The 17,789-nt window shown below is 38.4% G+C and overlaps 1 protein-coding gene across 1 annotated transcript in view; it reads left to right on the top strand.

Moving 5' to 3' along the window:
- Window positions 1–7,438: 7,438 nt before the first annotated feature.
- Window positions 7,439–17,789, top strand: part of LOC105535611 (sodium/hydrogen exchanger 9) — a gene marked incomplete at its 3' end in the record, with an annotated part of 317,019 nt that continues 306,668 nt past the window's right edge. Inside the window, exon 1 of the mRNA XM_011974743.1 lies at window positions 7,439–7,822. Coding sequence (XP_011830133.1) covers window positions 7,648–7,822 — 175 coding nt within the window. The remainder of the gene's footprint in view (window positions 7,823–17,789) is intronic.

The raw sequence follows: 17,789 nt of genomic DNA, 5'->3' as shown, positions 1-17,789 counted from the left end.
CAAACGTGTGTGCGAGGAGACCACCATTATCCTCAGCAAGAAGCTCCGCAACAAGATAGTAGGCTATGTCATGCATCTGATGAAGCGGATTCAGAAGACCCAGTGAGAGGTATCTCCATCAAGCTGCAGGAGAAGGAGAGAGAAAGGAGAGACAATTATGTTCCCGAGATCTCAGCCACGGATCAGGAGACCATTGAAGTAGACCCTGACACTAAGGAAATGAGGAAGGTTTTGAACTTTGTCAGTCTGTCCAACCTACAGGTCACTCAGCCTACAGTTGCGATAAATTTCAAAATGCCTCGGGGAGCTGTTTGAATCTGTCTGCAATGCTCTAATTTTTTCAGTAATCCTGGGACAACGGCAAATAAAACAAAACAAAATCCCCTCCCCCGAAAAAACCTAAAAATACAGGGGGCCCTTCTGCTTCTATCCCTACATTTCCACAGTGGTCCACGAAGGAGGAAACTTCTACCTCCACTTCTGACCTCTTGGAAGAGTCATAGAAAGTATATCCCACTCTTAATCCCTTGGAACAGGGATGGTCAGTGGGTGATCCAAGCACCACATTGGCTAGGCCACGCCTTACTAGAGGTAAGTTTTCTGGGCTCAGGTGCAGAGAAGGTTGATCCTTTTCTCTCTCTGATCAGTCAAAATGAGCCCAGAAGCTTGAGGGATGGGAGGAGGAGCCCTAAGATTCCCTTTCTAGCTGCTGTCTCTGCAAAAGGCAACCCTTCTTTAGAGAGGTTGAGTACTTGGAAGTAGATTCCACTGTGCAGATAGATTTTACCCCAGCAAGCCTGTCTCGGAGTATGCTGTCCTTGGCTTTCCTGTAGATTGAAGTGAGATGTGGGAAGCCTCTGGTCTAAGCCACATTATCCAACAAAGTTCACCAAAAACCTTACATTCTTGGTGTACCCTGTTCTTGTCAGCTGTATATTTTGTGTGTATTGTCTTTTGGTTACCATGGTGGAAGGGAGACGCCTGAGGTTTTGGCTGTTGAATCTCTAACAAAAAAAATTTGGTTTTTTTCACTTAGAAATAAATCTAGTTTTAAGAGTAGATTTTGGTGGAATCCAATACTGTTTGAATCTTAAACTGCTGATAATTAATTGGTTCTGCTTTTTCCCATTTCAACAATTCTCAGATAGTGCCATGAAGGACATGGCTTAAGTAAGAAGCTAGGAAGACATTTTTTTTTTTTCCAGAAAGATTATTCCTTTAACATTTAAAAACTGTATGTTATTTATAGTCCCTCAATTTTGAAGCCCAAATACCCTGGTGAAAAACTTTTTAAATTACCTTTTTAGCAAGGATTCAAAGGATGAGCAAATATTCATAATTAATCATCTTTTTAGTGATTTTGCTGAGGAACCTGGGAATCTGGAAGAGTCTGTCCAACAGCTGCTAGAACACAATGTTTCTGTTACAGATTTAACTGAGATTTATAGGTTCTGATTATATTCTGAGAAACAGTTCTTTTCCACACCTAGAGTTTAGAAATGAAAGTCGTTACTTAGATACTGGAGCTTCTGACTGGATAATATAAGTGTCATTATTTGGGAATTCATATTTAGCCTAGCCAACAAAGAAACATTCTTGAAGCTACATATGATGTAACCAAAAAATTGTCATTGTTTGCTCTATCTTGCTTTGTGAATTTGTTTTTTTTCCCACAGCAATGCAGGACATTTTTATAGAAATAAAATCACATTGTCCTGTGACATCCATTAAACCTGTTGGTCTAGATTTAAATGAATACGTAACCACCTGTTGTTGATTTACAATTCATTTGGAGGAAGACCTTGGGTGGTAGGGTGGGGCATAGTGTATGTGTTCGTGTGTGATACACCAAGTTATAGTCTTCAAAGAGTCTCAGAGTAGTTTTAAACTTTTAACTTAAAACTTATACTTTAGATATAGTATTACCATCAGAAAATTGTATTCAAAGTAAATTGAATTTTCTCTGCACAAGTGACATGTGGTTTTAACTCTGCTGGCCATGGAACATGATTTACCTTCTTATCTAAGAGAACCAAAGTGTTTGTCATAGAATTTATTATGTAATTTAGTTGGCTTAAGCATAAATAAAATTCATCTTGTGTGCTACTTAAGGATTACTTTGAGCATAGCTATAAATTATTAAAGTTTCAAAGTGCATAGACCATATACAGAATTGAATGAAATGAAGAATGAATGAGGCTTCAATGCAAATTAAAATTGTATTTTTGAAAAATGGTATTTTCTAGTCTTTGTGCAAACTTTTTCACTTGGGATTCCTTGGATCCTTTCCTAAATAAACTACCTGCAAGTCCTTGTCTCAAGGTCTGCTGTGAGGGAACTCAAACAGAGACACCCTCTAACAAAGGCTGCCTCAAAGGCTAGATTTTGAATTGATATGGGAAAAACTAAGAAGTGAAACTGTCCAAATCTGCTTGATTTTGACATACTTCATTTCAGAAAATATTTCCAAGCGTATTCAACTTCTCCTAATCTGGAGCTCTGTCTTCTCTCCTAAGTCTCTTTTTCTCTTTAGAGAAAAATGTAGAGATCAGGGAGAGGTGAGGGTCATGATGGCTTTCTTTGCTAGTTTATACAAAAATTTTATAATTTAACACACAGTATATTTTAGCTAGTGAGGTCAGAGTTATTACTTTGCAAGACATAGAGTAGCACTTATATACTAAGAAGAATGCAAATTTATCACTGGACACTTAATGGGAGATCAAAGAAATGAATTTTCTCAGCTCTTATTTCAGAAATTTTGTGCTAAAACAAGTTGCAGCATGGAGTAGCATGTCTCCATCTTTTCCTTCTTGACCTTGGTTCCAGAGCTCACACTTCTTTTCATCCTTGAAGTCTTTATCTTGGGTTAGGAGTAGGTTCCAACCACTGTGATGAGCCTGCATTACCTCTGCCTTATGCAGAACCAGCAGAGATTGAACAAAACAAGAAGCCAGTGAGTGAATTTTTTTTCTCATGATGGGCCTTCCGAGATGTGCAAGACAGAAGAGGGGACCTATAGACTGGAGTTTATTATTTCTATTGAAGAGGTACCATTTCTAAAGGAAAAGAGATGATGTGCTGTGGACAGAAAGCTGAGGACAAAATGGGGGGATTGCAGGAAACAGGGTGAAGAGGGGCTGAGTTTGGAGTCAAGGGATTTGCATCTGGGACCCTCCTCATTCCCCAGGCTTCAGCTGTACGACGGTCCCCCCTTTGATAACACAGGGATGACATGACTGGCTCACAGGTATTGTATCAGATTTGCCTCAACCTGGCTGTATACAGTTTTGGGACTCTTCAATGCAAGAATGCCTAAATAACATCCAGTACGTGTTTGGTGGGGCAAGGCCAGCCAAATAGCCTCTAGTGCAGGTGGAAGAAGATTCCCCTTTTCTCCGGTCATCACTGAGTGATGGACTTCTAAGCATCAAGAATCAACACAGAGATAACAGTTCACAGAGAAAAACAGTGAGGTCTTCACCCATTTTTCCCTCCTCAGAGCATGGCTGGAATGCACCTGTTGGGTAGAAGAAGGAAAGGATCCCCTATCCATGCCACACACGTTTCTACACTTGCATTGTTTGATAAAATGATACAAATTCTCTGATTTCACTCGTTTTCAATGGTTTTTAATCTCACCTTCCCACTATAATGAAGAGCAGTGGAAAGAACATGGACTTGGGGTCACATCCTGGGTTCATGACCCTGGATCCCACAGACCAGACTTCGTAAAGGCTGAAGAAAAGAAACCCAGCATTGAACAGTGAACTTGGGGTGGACTTAATATTGTCTAAGTGTTTATTATGGGATTTAATTACCTGTGAAATTTTTGAACTTTCATTTTGCTATGGAAATATACTAATGGGAGGGGTCCATATTACTCAAATTTAGGGGCAATTTATGCTAACATGTGACTTTTTTCAGGTAGGGACAGCTAAGATAGGTCTATGATGAGCTTGAAAATAGGATAGGGGATAGATTTTTGGATGAGGACATTGTGTGGCTTTCAAACAAACTTAATTACAGTCCTGTCCTGGCCCATTTCAGAAGCTTGGAGTAGGGTGGGGCAAAATATGAAATTTCCATTTCACTGGTCTCAAAGATGGATAAATAGTAAGGGAAAGGCCACATGAAAGAGACAGTGGAATTTTCCTATAACCCAGGGCCTGTGTTGTCTTAAGCATTCTCTGTTAATCCTAAGGGCTGAGAGAGAACTAAGATGGCATTGTGGAGCTCCAGGGAGCTGGAGAGGGGACTTCTCAGTATCTCTCCCTACCCAAGGCAAACTTAGCTTCTCGATACTCTGACCCCACAATCTTCAATGACCTCTTACAAGAACCAGGAGCGCAGAAGTGATTGGTTAGATTCTGTAAAGTTGATTGGGTCCCATTCACTAGTGGGTGCGATTACCGCACCATGCAGTTACACTGGCCTGGGAGGTTCCACTCTTCAGTTCTTTCTTTCATTGTGGCTGGATAGGCAAGCTGAGACAGGGCACACTGACTGCAACAGGCTGGGCCATCCTGTTCTTTCTCTTTGCTGTTTGTCACTTGCATGTTGTATCTTGCAGTGGCCAGCAGGTATTAATATTGAGATTTAGGGACTGTCAAGAATTCCTCTTTGGTCCTTGTGCCTAAGTTTTGAGTCCATCCCAATTTCACCTGAGAACCTGGAACTAAGGATTCTGGTTACCAGGTCATAAAACAACATGTAATTTTTAACTGATATTCTTTTTTCTGTGAATATCTCCTTCAGGAATCTCATGAAAAATAGTGATTATTGACAGTACAGGATCTGAGAATTTGAGGAACTTTGGCTGTTAGAGTGACCAACTTCCCTTGTTTGTCTGTGAGTGAGGGGGTTTCCTGGGATGCACAACTTTCAGTAGCAGACCAGGAAAGTCCCTGATAAGCTAGGATGAGTTGATCACCCTGGCTGAAAAGCCATCTAAAGGCCAATACACCCCACATGTAATTTAACTGCTAAAGGCTGTGTGACCTTGGCTATGTTGCCAACTGTCCCTGAGCCTTAAATTACTCACCAGGAGAAGGGTGAGTATTTTCTGCATATTAAATTAGACTAAATTAAATTCCTTGGCATATTTTCTGGTCCATAGTAGACTCTCTATTGTTACATGTTTCTATTTTATTTTCTCACTTATATTGGTACAGCAAAATTAAAAAATGATATTCTAAAAAGAAAACACAAAATAGGAAGAACTGAATTCCTTTTCTGGGTGGAGGAATTGGAGACATTTCCTGAACAATGAAATAGTGAATGTACTCCATTCCTGGAATAAAGCAGGAGTGATACATTCAAATATCTGCAGGAGTCACACAGGGACCACGAATGAAAGAAGAGGGATGAATGGACTTGTGGCAAGCTGGTTGCAAATGCAGCAGGCAACCACTCAGCCCCAACAGATTGTGGCCATGTAAGAAGGGCCCAGTGTGCCAGATCTTACAAGTGTTTCCTGCAAGAAGCCATATGATTTTTTTAAAATGTTAAATATACTGACTTGAATGTGTTGACATCAAACCTAAAACTTTTAAAAAGATGTAAAAGCCAATCAAAACATTGTATGGGCCATTAATCTTTTGTCAAGTTGTTTCATTGGGTAAAAGAGTGAAACTGGATGTCACGGGTCAACCAGAAAATGTTTATTCTACTCAGATGGAATAACTGTGATAAAAGAAAACCAAAGTAATTCCATAATGACAAAAAACAAAAAGACAGGAAGTTTCTAGGTTTTGAATTTGTGTTATCTTGTATATCTGACAACTCGACTGAACCTGTGGAGTTGCAAAATTATAAAGGTAGAACCTGCTAGCAAAGCTCCATGCAATGCTTGCAAGCATTAGCTGACAGGTTTCAAAACAGTTTGAATATTAGTCATCACAGATATTCCTGCCAAAAAGGGTAGCGTGTTAGAAGAACATCTGCAGCACACATAAATACCCTCTGCTAAGTTAAACTCAGAGAGGAAATAAGCTTCAAAAGTTGCACAAAGCAAAGATGCTGAAACAGCAGAGTTTTGTATTAAGGGGTTGACAGATTTACTCTCATGGTGAAACTGTTTGTTGAGGAGGTAGTTAGCTCCCAATAATATTATATGCTTGACCTTTAGCTTTTAGTGACAAAAATTGTTTCAGGATGCATTTGGGCTCAGCCTACTCAGTAAGAAATCACATTGTATAAATTGAGTATTTATTCTGTCAAAATGGGGATAATGGGTGATTAATACTCCTAAATTCCAATGATATGGTAAAATGAAAAAGAAAATCACTTAACCCCAGGATATATCCAAATGTGTTATAGGATCAAGTGTTAAAAGCAAGCAAGTTATAACATTTGCTAAGAAAAAAGAAAGAAAAGGGGGGAAAAAAGTTGCAGAACGCATGGTATTATCTTGAACTATTTTAAAGTAGAAAAACATGAAATCAAACAGAAGCAACCTGCCACATGGAAGATGATCTGAAGAATCATCACTCTTACGGTCAGAATCCTGTGAATACAGAGCTTTCATTTCTGGTGGCAGAACCATTTCTCAGTGAGCAACATTGTTTTGCCACAGGACAGAGGACGTTGTGATCTGTTGCATATTTCTGTGGGTCCTGGATGCCTAGACCGGGAACCCTACAAAGAGAAATCCATGCGTGCAGCATTGCTAAGGATGGCTATGTGAGTTTCTCTTTCAAAGTTATGTGTTTTTTTTTTTTTCTTTTTTGTCTCAACATATCCAAACAGTACAGTTGTAGAGATGGAGATGGAATTTTATTTGTCTTTTGCTTTCATTGTTTTCTCTTGTTAAAAGAAAAACAATTGATTTAGAGTTTAAATGCTGCTCTGCAGCTATCAGTTATATAAAGCCAAACAGAGTCATATACTAAATCCTTTCTTGCTTCTCAACAACTACAACAATAAAAAAAAATCCTATGAAATCACTTTAGGTTTGCTTAAACAATGTATAGTCATGATTTGAGAGCATAAGAAACTCTATGCCTTAAGTGAATCCCATTGTGAGATACTTGAGCTATGAGGCAGAAGTTTGAGGCTAAGCAGTGTAATATCTTTTCAGGAGGCTAATATGCTGATCCATTTAGTGCACAGAGGCTGATTGATAACTGTGCTATCAATCCCCATCACTTTGACAGGTTTTGGTTAGAGAGGAAAGATCTTACATTTAGGTGAAGTTGAATCAGGAATTGGCTTTTGGAACTTAGAAAACGTTGCTTGTGCAAGTCTACCTTTTTTATTATTAATCTACGGTTTCATATTTATGCAGCTTAAGAAGACTTGTTTGGAACAAGAAGACCATGATTCAAGATCTTAGAATCGTTGCTTGCAGATTTGTCCAGTATGAAAGATATTTTCATGAGATGAATCATTTAAAGGCATTAAGAGTCAGTGATGAAACCACACACTCTGGAATTTGAAAAGAGACAGGGCTGCTTTAAGAGAGAAACAGGAAGTTGTAACTAGAAGCCATCTGAATACTAAGCCAGGGCAGAATGCTTGTGAAGTAGCAGCTAAAGTGGCAGTGTTTCTTCTGAAATTCTCAGGCAGTCAGACTGTCTTAGGCAAATCTTGATAAAATAGCCCTTATCCAGGTTTTTATCTAAGGAATCTCAAGAAGACTGGAGAATGGAGAGACAGTCAAGGATTATGTCAGAAAAAGATGAGTATCAGTTTCAACATCAGGGAGCGGTGGAGCTGCTTGTCTTCAATTTTTTGCTCATCCTTACCATTTTGACAATCTGGTTATTTAAAAATCATCGATTCCGCTTCTTGCATGAAACTGGAGGAGCAATGGTGTATGGTGAGTGCATAAATTGGGAGATTGATGTGAAACTTGTTGCTTGAGCGTAATTAGAGACTTGTGCTCAGATAGCAAAGTACCGAAACTGGAGAAAATGTGCTGATTGAAATGTCATTAGCTTGATGAAAGGTGCTGCAGCGTAATGATTGCTAATCTCTTTCCAGACAAGCCGCCGAAATTTGCCATGTCACGAGAGCAAATGTCATAGTCATGTTCTCACACGGCACATAATGCGAGTCTGTTGACAGATGCGGGTCCATTGTCATGTGGGGAATCGAGGGCGAGCTGTTTGTTTTTGTAATGATGTTGGGAAGTGATGGCTCTGCAGTCACAAAGAGCAGCCTTCTCTCACTGGCTGCGCTGATGAACATTACAAAGTTCTGGAAAAAACATCACTTCAAAATGTCTGGAGTAAATCCTCTTATATCAACTAATTTCAAAAAGAAAACTTGCAGAAACTAACCCCACCCCTCTTATGAGAATATTGTGTCCAAGTCCTTTTTATTTATATGAACAACGTTTAATTTTCTTGTAACAAAAAGTTATAAATAAACGAGAGTTTCTTTATGCAGTACTTTTTACTTCTTAGCCTGATTTCAGATGTTCTAATTTATAATTATCATTGCTAGTGTTATTTGTTATGTATCTCTCATTTATTTATTGGAGGCCAAGGTATGGAAAAATATTTAACATCTACAGTACTGCTCTTTCTGGGCAACTTACCATATTATTCCTTTCAGAAAGTTTAATAAAGTCTGACAGAGATTATCTAGTCTGTACTCTCATCTTTTAAAGTAAAATGAAAGACAACAGTTTTTATTAATAAACTGGTGTTACTGATGAAATAGTTGACTTCGCTGCTCTTATCTCAGCCTGATAATGGATGGGAAGTTTGAATACAATGGCAACAGGCAAGGCATTGCTATAATTTATAGCAATTTTGGAAATCCTGAAACCCTTTCCTAAGCCTGAGATTCAGGGTACAAGATCAATGCACATTATATAAGCTAATCTTGTGATGTCCTGATATTAACAGTGTATAGTCATGATTTGAGAACATAAGGAATCCTAAGCCTTAAGTGGATCCCACTGTGAGATACTTGAGCTATAAGGTGGAAGTTTCAGGCTCAGGAGGCTGATATGCTGATCCATTCAGAGCACAGAATTAAATTCCTTGGTATTGAGGGTCTTTTAAAAATTTTTTGCTGTATTGTTTTATTTATTTTTTAAAATTTAGTCTCACTATGTTGCCCAGGCTGGTCTCCAACTCCTGGCCTAAAGAGATCCTCTGACCTTGGCTTCCCAAAATGCTGGCATTATGGGCATGAGCCACCATTCCCAGCCAGTATTGAGGGTCTTAGTGGATACAAGAAAACTCTCATTTAAGAGGAAAAAAGTCACAATCAGGTGGGAGAGAAATAGCAAACAAAAAGGAAGTGATGCCATCAGATATGAAGCCCTAGGTTCCTGTCATTTGCCTATCTCCATCGTGAACAGAATTTTTCTCTTGACTTGACTAATAAGTAATCTGCAAGGATGTGGAATAGAATCTGAGACGCCAGAAACAATGTAATTCTTGATATCATATTAAAGGGACATATGTGCTTTAGCAAAACTACCCAGATTTAATAGATTGACAACCTTTATTAGAGGGAAAGATTTCTTCACGTCCCTGAATTTGATTGAACTATGACTCGTGTACCAAGTTCAATGGTGGGGATATTATTTTTGTAAAAGTTTTGATAACCTACTAAAATTCAGACATATTTTGCATTCACAATACAAACAGTAACTCTTACTTCTGAACCTGAAAAATTCCAGATTACCTTTAATCGTGAAAAACTCTCTGAAATATTTTTAAATTGTGCTTGAAATCATAAAATAATAGTTCATTGACCACTGCTGTTGAAGTAGTATTTCTCTAAATTGCTGTTCTTAAGGCAGATAAGGCTTAAAGTTTATGAGTGGAATTAAGTTGGGTTCTCTGATTCCTATTCTTCTTTCATGAGTTTTTAAATGTAAAAGTTATTGAAAGCAACTTCTGAACCAGTGCAATGTAAAAGGATTATAAAAATTATGAAGATATGTATATGTGTATGTATTCTATTACTAGAAATTTTGAGTATCTTTCAGTTATCTTGAACTACATAAATCAATGAAAAGACATATTTTAGTGATGTTTAACTTTTTCTTGGCATAGAATCGTAATTGTTAGGATGTCACAGAATTTTAGAGGTTACCTTCTCTGTCCCCTTTATTTTACAGAGAAACAAGCTGAATCCCAGAGAAGTGAAGGGACTTTCCAAAACTGAATAGCCGCTCATGGCTGGTCCATGTGCCTTCACTCCTCTGTGTGTCTTACTAAGGTTCACGTTCACCTGAAAGAACTCTCCCTATGTTTTCTGAAAGTACTCCATATGGGTGGCATTCATGACTTGTCACATTTCTTCTTCAGGGATGTCCTAAATGTTATATCTTAAATGCTTATTAGGAACTTTCTGTCAGTAATGTAATAAAATAGTCTGAAACTACACCAGAAGAACACGATGCGATACTCTAGTAAACACTTTTAATGATAGGGGAAAGGAGATGCCAAGTGAATTAATTGTCCAACAGTTATAAATGAACTTGGAATTCATAGATGGGGAAGGAGCCTCAAAGATCATAAATCCAGCATTCTCATTTTGCAGACAAAGAAATGAAAACTTAGAGAGATGAAAGTCATGTAGTTAACTGGTGAGGTGGGATTCAACCTCCATCTCTTTACTAAGAGATGCTAAGATATTTAAAAATAAGTAAATTATTGCAATAATTTTCCTGGAGAAAGGATGTGTCTCTGGGATCTGGATGCATCCTCATATGGTTAAGCTTTCAGGATTAGCCAGATTCTCTTTTCCAGGAGGTCTAAAAGAGTGAATTTTCAGCATCCCACACTGTACAAATTCCCTTTTCCGTTAGAGGATTAAACTCATAGCTTTTGCAAGAACAGGGGGCATGATGATAACCAATGAGGAAGAAAAGAAACAAAACTATGTTTAAAACTTAAGCTTTTTGAGCTATGACTGTGCTACTTCACTCCAGCCTTCACTTGAGCCTAGGTGACAGAGTAAGACCCTGTCGAAAGAAAGAAAGAAAGAGAGAAAGAAAGAAAGAAAGAAAGAAAGAAAGAAAGAAAGAAAGAAAGAAAGAAAGAAAGAAAGAAAGAAAGGAAGGAAGGAAGGAAGGAAGGAAGGAAGAAAGAAAGAAAGAAAGAAAGAAAGGAAGGAAGGAAGGAAGGAAGGAAGGAAGGAAGGAAGGAAGGAAGGAAGGAAGGAAGGGAGGGATGGAAGGAAGGAAAGGGAAGGAAGGAAGGAAGGAAGGAAGGAAGGAAGGAAGGAAGGAAGGAAGGGAGGGATGGAAGGAAGGAAAGGAAAGGAAGAAAAGAAAAGAAGAAAGGATGTAAAAACTTTTAAAATTTCTTATTCTTAAGGATGTGAACATTTGAGAGTAGACTGTGACAGTCGTCTCCATGCTACACACACATATGCTTGTTATGCTTGTAATGAAACGGTGTAAGATTTAGTGGACCTGCATGTAATGCTTATCAATGAATTTGGCTAGCAACTCTCCTACTCCACCGAGTACTGCTCTTGCTCTCACTATTTGTATAATGTATCACTTGTCCTGTATCGAGAGTGATAAATGTTTTTCCCCAGCATCAAATTTCCTATAATACTTCAGCCTATTCTGCCATCTGCATTTCTGCCAGTATTCCTTTGACATGTGTCAAATGTTCTTTAGAAGACTCAATAGATGTTGAGTCTATTTTATCAATGTCCCTGAGAGTCTAATTTAAAAATTTGAGATACCAGGGGCTTAGAAAGTGAGCAGTTTAAAAAATGCAGAGAAAAGTTATCAAGCAGAATGTTTAATGTTCTTTTATATTTATTGTTAGAAATAATTTTCAAGTCGTTAACCTTAAAATATCATATTAAGAGTTGTAGAGACCAAGAAAAAATGTGTGGCATTTGGCTAGACTCTGTGTCAATCAGAGATACATATGGTACTCCAAATAGTATAAATAATCCATTATATAAAAAATATTTTTTCTTGTTATTAAGAGTCATAGGAAGCTTATAAAAAATTAGTGGCAGCTTTATAACCATATTTTTGCTTCACCAGGAATAGTAATGGGTAATCTATTATGATATTCGATGGTTCTCATTTCAAAATTGAAGGATTAGAATCCATAACTAGTTTAAAATATAAGCCATAATGATATTCATTTACATTGGACTGAAAGCATAAATGACAATTAGTGGTTAAAATATTGATTGACAGCAGCTAGTGCACTTAGTACCTCTCACTTAGGGCCTGTATCCCCTGTTCAGTGCTCTTAAAAGAAATTTGCTCCTTGCTCCCTGATAGCATTAAGAATTCCATTATGTATCACTGGGGGCTGCCATACTTTACAGGACATTTATAATCCTGTGCATTTGAGGTCTGGGATCTGAGCTTAGGGACGGAGCAATTTAAACCTCTTAGATTTCTGCCTTTGATTTCCTGGCCTTCCCATAGAAGTTAGTCTCTGAATTCATGTAAAAACTGTGGCCACTGTTTAGTGGGCAAATAACAAATTTCAAGGCACAAAGTTTACATTTTGAATTCATTAAACTATTCCATATTAAAGCGTTTTCTGATTCTTTAGGAATGTGCTGAACAGTTAAATAGGATCAATTTAATTCACTCAACAGCAAGTTTTTCAAGATTTAAAGAAAATACAATTACATAATGAATCATCAAGGTTTGAAAAATTATCTTCTCTGAAAAATCTTCTGCAGGCATTAATTTCTTCCTAGCACTCCCTGCAGTTTCCTCAGGATTAAATTGGTTTGTTGGACATGTGTGGCTACACCCTCCTGATCCATTTTACCCTCTTCCAGGACAGTCCAGCCTCCCTGACGCCAGGCCTATGGGAGATGCTTCCTGCTATTTCACCCCCTTCCCGCTGGCTGAAGGTCCTTCCAAGGCTCTACTTATTCCACTGTGGCATGTTTTATAGAGAAAACATTGATGTGCTACCCTGGAGATTTAAGTTTCTTAATCTTGATGATTTTTTTTTTCAGTAGCTAGATGCATTATTTTGGGCAAATGATGTAACATCTGGCCTTATTTTTCTCATCTGTAAAATGGGGAAGAAAGGAACAGATATCATACATCTCCCTTCCAGCTGCAAAAGTCCTTCAAAATTCAGGCCAAGACTGAGTTCAACCATCAGGCGTCTTTCCACCACTACGGCCCAAACCAGAAGCTTTCCTTCCAGAACATGGCAGCCTATGATGATACCCAGTCCTTTCTCTCAGATAGGATTTTAGTGAGTGTTATTTCAGCACTGTTAGTACTTCCTGCTTCTGCTCTGATTTTGCAAGGAGTGCTCAGTAAATTCTGTTGAGTTCCTGTCAGAAAGGTGAGGAGAACAAGTTAAACCACTAGAATAGTAAGGACTGGCTATGTATTCCACAGTTTGCAGATGCATTTTTTATGAAAACAAGAGTAGCTCTGGTTTAATTTGAAGGGCTCTGCAAGAAAGGTAATCAGGATTAGGAGCCCAGCATACCAAACTACTTCTCCCTTTTGGCGTAAAAAACTTGATTTTTCAGGAACTTCAGAGATTTGTGCAATGTTTTCCTTGTGTTGATACATTTGCCAGAGAAAGGTAAAATAATGGAAGAATGAAAGGCATACTGTAGTCTGTATGTTTATTTATTTATTTATTTATTTTTTGTTTTTGAGATGGAATCTTGCTCTGTCACCCAGGCTGGAGTGCAGTGGCCGGATCTCAGCTCACTGCAAGCTCCGCCTCCCAGGTTCAAGCCATTCTCCTGCCTCAGCCTCCCAGGTAGCTGGGACTACAGGCGCCCGCCACCACGCCCGGCTAATTTTTTGTATTTTTAGTAGAGATGGGGTTTCACCGTGTTAGTCAGGATGGTCTCGATCGCCTGATCTCGTGATTCGCCTGCTTTGGCCTCCCAAAGTGCTGGGATTACAGGCGTGAGCCACGGCGCCTGGCCTGCACTCTGTATGCTTTTAAAAGTTGATTTTAAAGAAAATAGCTAGGTCAGGTGCTATGGCTCACTCCTGTAATCCCAGCACTTTGGGAGACTGAGGTGGGTGGATCACCTGAGGTCAGGAGTTCGCGAGCAGCCTGACTAACATGGTGAAACTCTGTCTCTACCAAAAAATACAAAAATTAACCAGGCATGGTGGCGGGCACCTGTAATCTGAGCTACTCGGGAGGCTGAGGCAGGAGAATTGCTTGAGCTCGGGATGTGGAGGTTGCAGTGAGCTGAGCTTGCACCACTGCACTCCAATCTAGGTGACAGAGGAAGACTCTGTATCGAAAATAAATAAATAAATAATAGCTTCTATATTTTGAATAAACTAAATAAATGAATAAACTATATATTCTAAATCTCAAAGAAGCTATAGATGAAACTTTACTGTGAACTACTGTGGTGCCTCGAAGGTTCCCCCCTCAGTGTTTGAAAGGCTAATGAATGCGCATATCAAGAAAATAGATTTATGATTCAAATTATTTACATAGATACTGTAGACAATCTAAATTGAATTAATGTTATATAGTTAACAAAGTGGGGATATGGAGAGCTGATGTTTACTAAACATCTAAAATAGATGTTTGTTAAACATCTGTTATGTCAAAAAGTTGATATACGAAAATAAAAATAGCTAACACAAATAGCATTCCTGATATAAACTATGCTGTTATAAGCACTTTACATATATTAACTCATTTAATCCTCACAACAACCATTTTTTAGGTAGGAAAACTGAGGTACTAAAACATTAAGTAACTTGCCCAAAGTTGCACATCTACTGAATGCCAGAGCTAGGTCTCAAACTTTTAGTAGTTTGGCTTCATATGGTCATCTGCTATCTAAAATGTGGGTGTGTTTGTGTGTGTGTGTGTGTGTGTGTGTAGGAGGGAGTGTTATTTTCATGTTACAGATGAGGAAACCAACACTGAGAGACAGAAAGTAACTTGCTGATAATCAACAGAGCTGTACTTCAAATTCAGAACATATAACCTCTGTTCCTTCACCTCCATCGCTTATGTAGTCCTAGAATAATTGCTGTTTTTTAATTAACTGCTCTGTGCCAGATGACGGTACCTTAGGAAGTTTACAGAAGAGAGATAGAGGTTGAGATATATAACTATATACATTATCACTAATCCTCACAACAACCATGCTGAACAGGCAAGATCATCTTTAGTTTGCATATAAGGAAACAGAAACTCAGAAAACTTACGACTTAACCAACTTTGCCCAGAATAGTTGGCAAGAACACTCTTTTGAAAGCGAGCACTCTCAAATTCTGGCTGCAGTCGTTCTCTCATCCAAGTCTGCTCTTGATGTGTAACTGTCCCATGAAGTCAGGGTAGGGAATGATTCAGGGCAAAAGTAGTTAAGTTCCTCTTCTACCTGGAAGCCTCAGAAATGTTCCACTGTCTATAGCGAAAAGCCCACTGTGGGAAACAGAATGGGAGCAATACTGTGAAAACACATCCATATTAAGTAGCTGGGGTTGAAATATTCCAAGCCTACCTGGAAACATTGTCCCAGCTTGAGCGATAGTCATGTTGCAAGTTCATGTTCTTTCTGGTTTTAAATGCCTATGGTTGAAACAATGGGTGGGATAGGTACTATAAATAGTTTGAGAAGGGACTGTGAATGTATATGAATCATGCAAAACAGGCTTTCATCATATGTTAGTTAAACTGAATTTAATTTTTGGAAGAGACTGAAGGTAGAACCATTAACTATGCTTCTGGGTTTTCCAAGCTCTGAAACCCGTGTGCATGAGCCCAAGATGGTGTGAATTTTGATGGAATTTCAGGCCTGTGAGGACTCATGTTGGTAGGAACTATTGTCTCATAGGACAATGCTTCTCAGTGTGTTTCCTGTCCAGCACCATCAGCACCACCGGAGAACTTGTTAGAAATGCAAATATGTCGTTCCCAGCCTAGACATAGGGAATCAGAAACTCTGGGGTGGGATCCAGCAAACTGTGTTTTAACAAACTTTCCAGGAGGTTCTGATGCAGTGAAGTTTGAGAACTACTTTGCTAGGAAAATAAAATTGAAATGTTGTTCCTAGTTTCATTTCCTGTTTTCTCTTATTTCTTTCTTATCCCATTACTCTCCTATGGTGAAAGGGGGCGGGTTGGAAGACCGTCTCCCTTTACTAAAGAGTCTTTCTTTCACTGTCTGTAACACTTTGTAATGTCTCCACCTCTGGTTTGAGAAAAAAATAAACTGTGTTGTATAAACATTACAAAGTAAGAAATCATTTGTTTATTCAGTATACATCTAGTTAGACATCTCTGTCTCTACGTTTCTTCTGTCAACTTCCTAAGATGATTGCAAGGAAGGGTGTTAGCTATATATAAGCTGATGACTGAGATAGGTTCTAAAGAAAAGTTATCTATTATACTGTTAGAAATCCCAGAGTTTTGTGAAGTGTGTACATTGTGTATATGTGTATGTGTGTGTTTGTATGTGCTTGCATGTGTGTTGTGTCTATGTATGTGCATGTGTGTGTACATGTGTGTTATATATGTGTGCATGCATGTGCTTGTGTGTGTGTTGTTTGTTGTGAATCAAGGATGGATTGTGGACATTAGACACCCCACTCTGATGGAGGATCTGATAGTTGGAACTTTCTGGCAGTTTTCATGTGACTCTATCCTGTGAGGAGAGGGAAACTTTGAACAAGGCATCACAAGGTGAATTAGCTTCATGGACTACTTTCTACTTTGGAATTTAATAAGGTTCTCTTAATTGGCAGGTGCCCCAGATCTGTTCTGAAATCATTCTGGGACTCTTCACCAAAACAAATTGATGGTGAGCTAGCACAGAGCAATAAATTGTGACTTTTTAGTAAGACCTATACTTTCCTTAGTTTTTTGAATTTAAAAAGTTGGTGGGAGAACAGAGAAAGAACAAACTCCCTCACCAAAAACAGAAGGCATTATATGTTGTTACTTTTTGTTCTATCCCTGACTAATCTCAGAGCAAAACTAAATTGCTAAAAAGGAAAACATTAGGAAATGCATTTAGGTATTTGAAGTTCAAAACCATATTATCTCTCTAAATTCGTATTCTAAAAGACTTTTCTAAAATGGGAAGGGATAAACATCAAATAAAAAGTTAAAAATTTTGTAGATGCAGTTAAAATATGATCTTTGTGAATACTATCTTACAGTTAAATGTTGTTCACTGATTTTGTTTCCTTAGATTATTTTTCAGATTATTTCCCTCTTCTTTATGCTCACATTTGAATTCCTAGTTCATAATTTTTTAATCTGAGTGACTGAAATAATAATGTCACAGATTCCCTGCCTTAAAGTCTTGCATTGTACAAAGTCCTAACGATGGTAAAGAACATTCCTCCTTGAGCGTTATTCCTTTCATCTTGAAATTCCTCCACTCAGATGTTCTAAATTGTCCCTTATGTAAATATAAACTAAATATAATGTTAACTTCCTCTCGGTGTCTTCTCTGTCCCTCAATTCTCTTTTCTCTCTTCAAATAATTATCTCTAAATGCTGTTTCCTCTGCTCTAAAACAGAGCAAATCTGCCTCCCTACAAGAAACTCACTCGGTTTTTCCTCAAGACCACCTTGCTGACCACCTCTCCCTCCTAAACACTCGGCAGTCCTCTGTTGTGCCAAGGCCCTTTGCCTGCACTGCCCTAAGTGCCCGTCCCAAACTGCTTGATATGCATCATTGACACTGGGCTCCTTGATTTCTGTATACCTCTCCCTAAAATGTCATACCCTCTTCTCTAATTGGTGAACTCTTACACATCCTTGAGAACCTCTTCTATTAAGTTTTTCCAATACTGTAGTGGGTGGGGTTAGTTGGTCTTTTCTTTAGGGTCCGTTAAAACTTTGTACATTGCTTTGT

The sequence above is a fragment of the Mandrillus leucophaeus genome, unplaced genomic scaffold, assembly GCF_000951045.1.
Source record: "Mandrillus leucophaeus isolate KB7577 unplaced genomic scaffold, Mleu.le_1.0 Scaffold1481, whole genome shotgun sequence".
Lineage (NCBI taxonomy): Eukaryota > Metazoa > Chordata > Mammalia > Primates > Cercopithecidae > Mandrillus > Mandrillus leucophaeus.
Note: the sequence above shows the minus strand (reverse complement) of the source record. Positions and strands in the feature narration are given on the sequence as shown.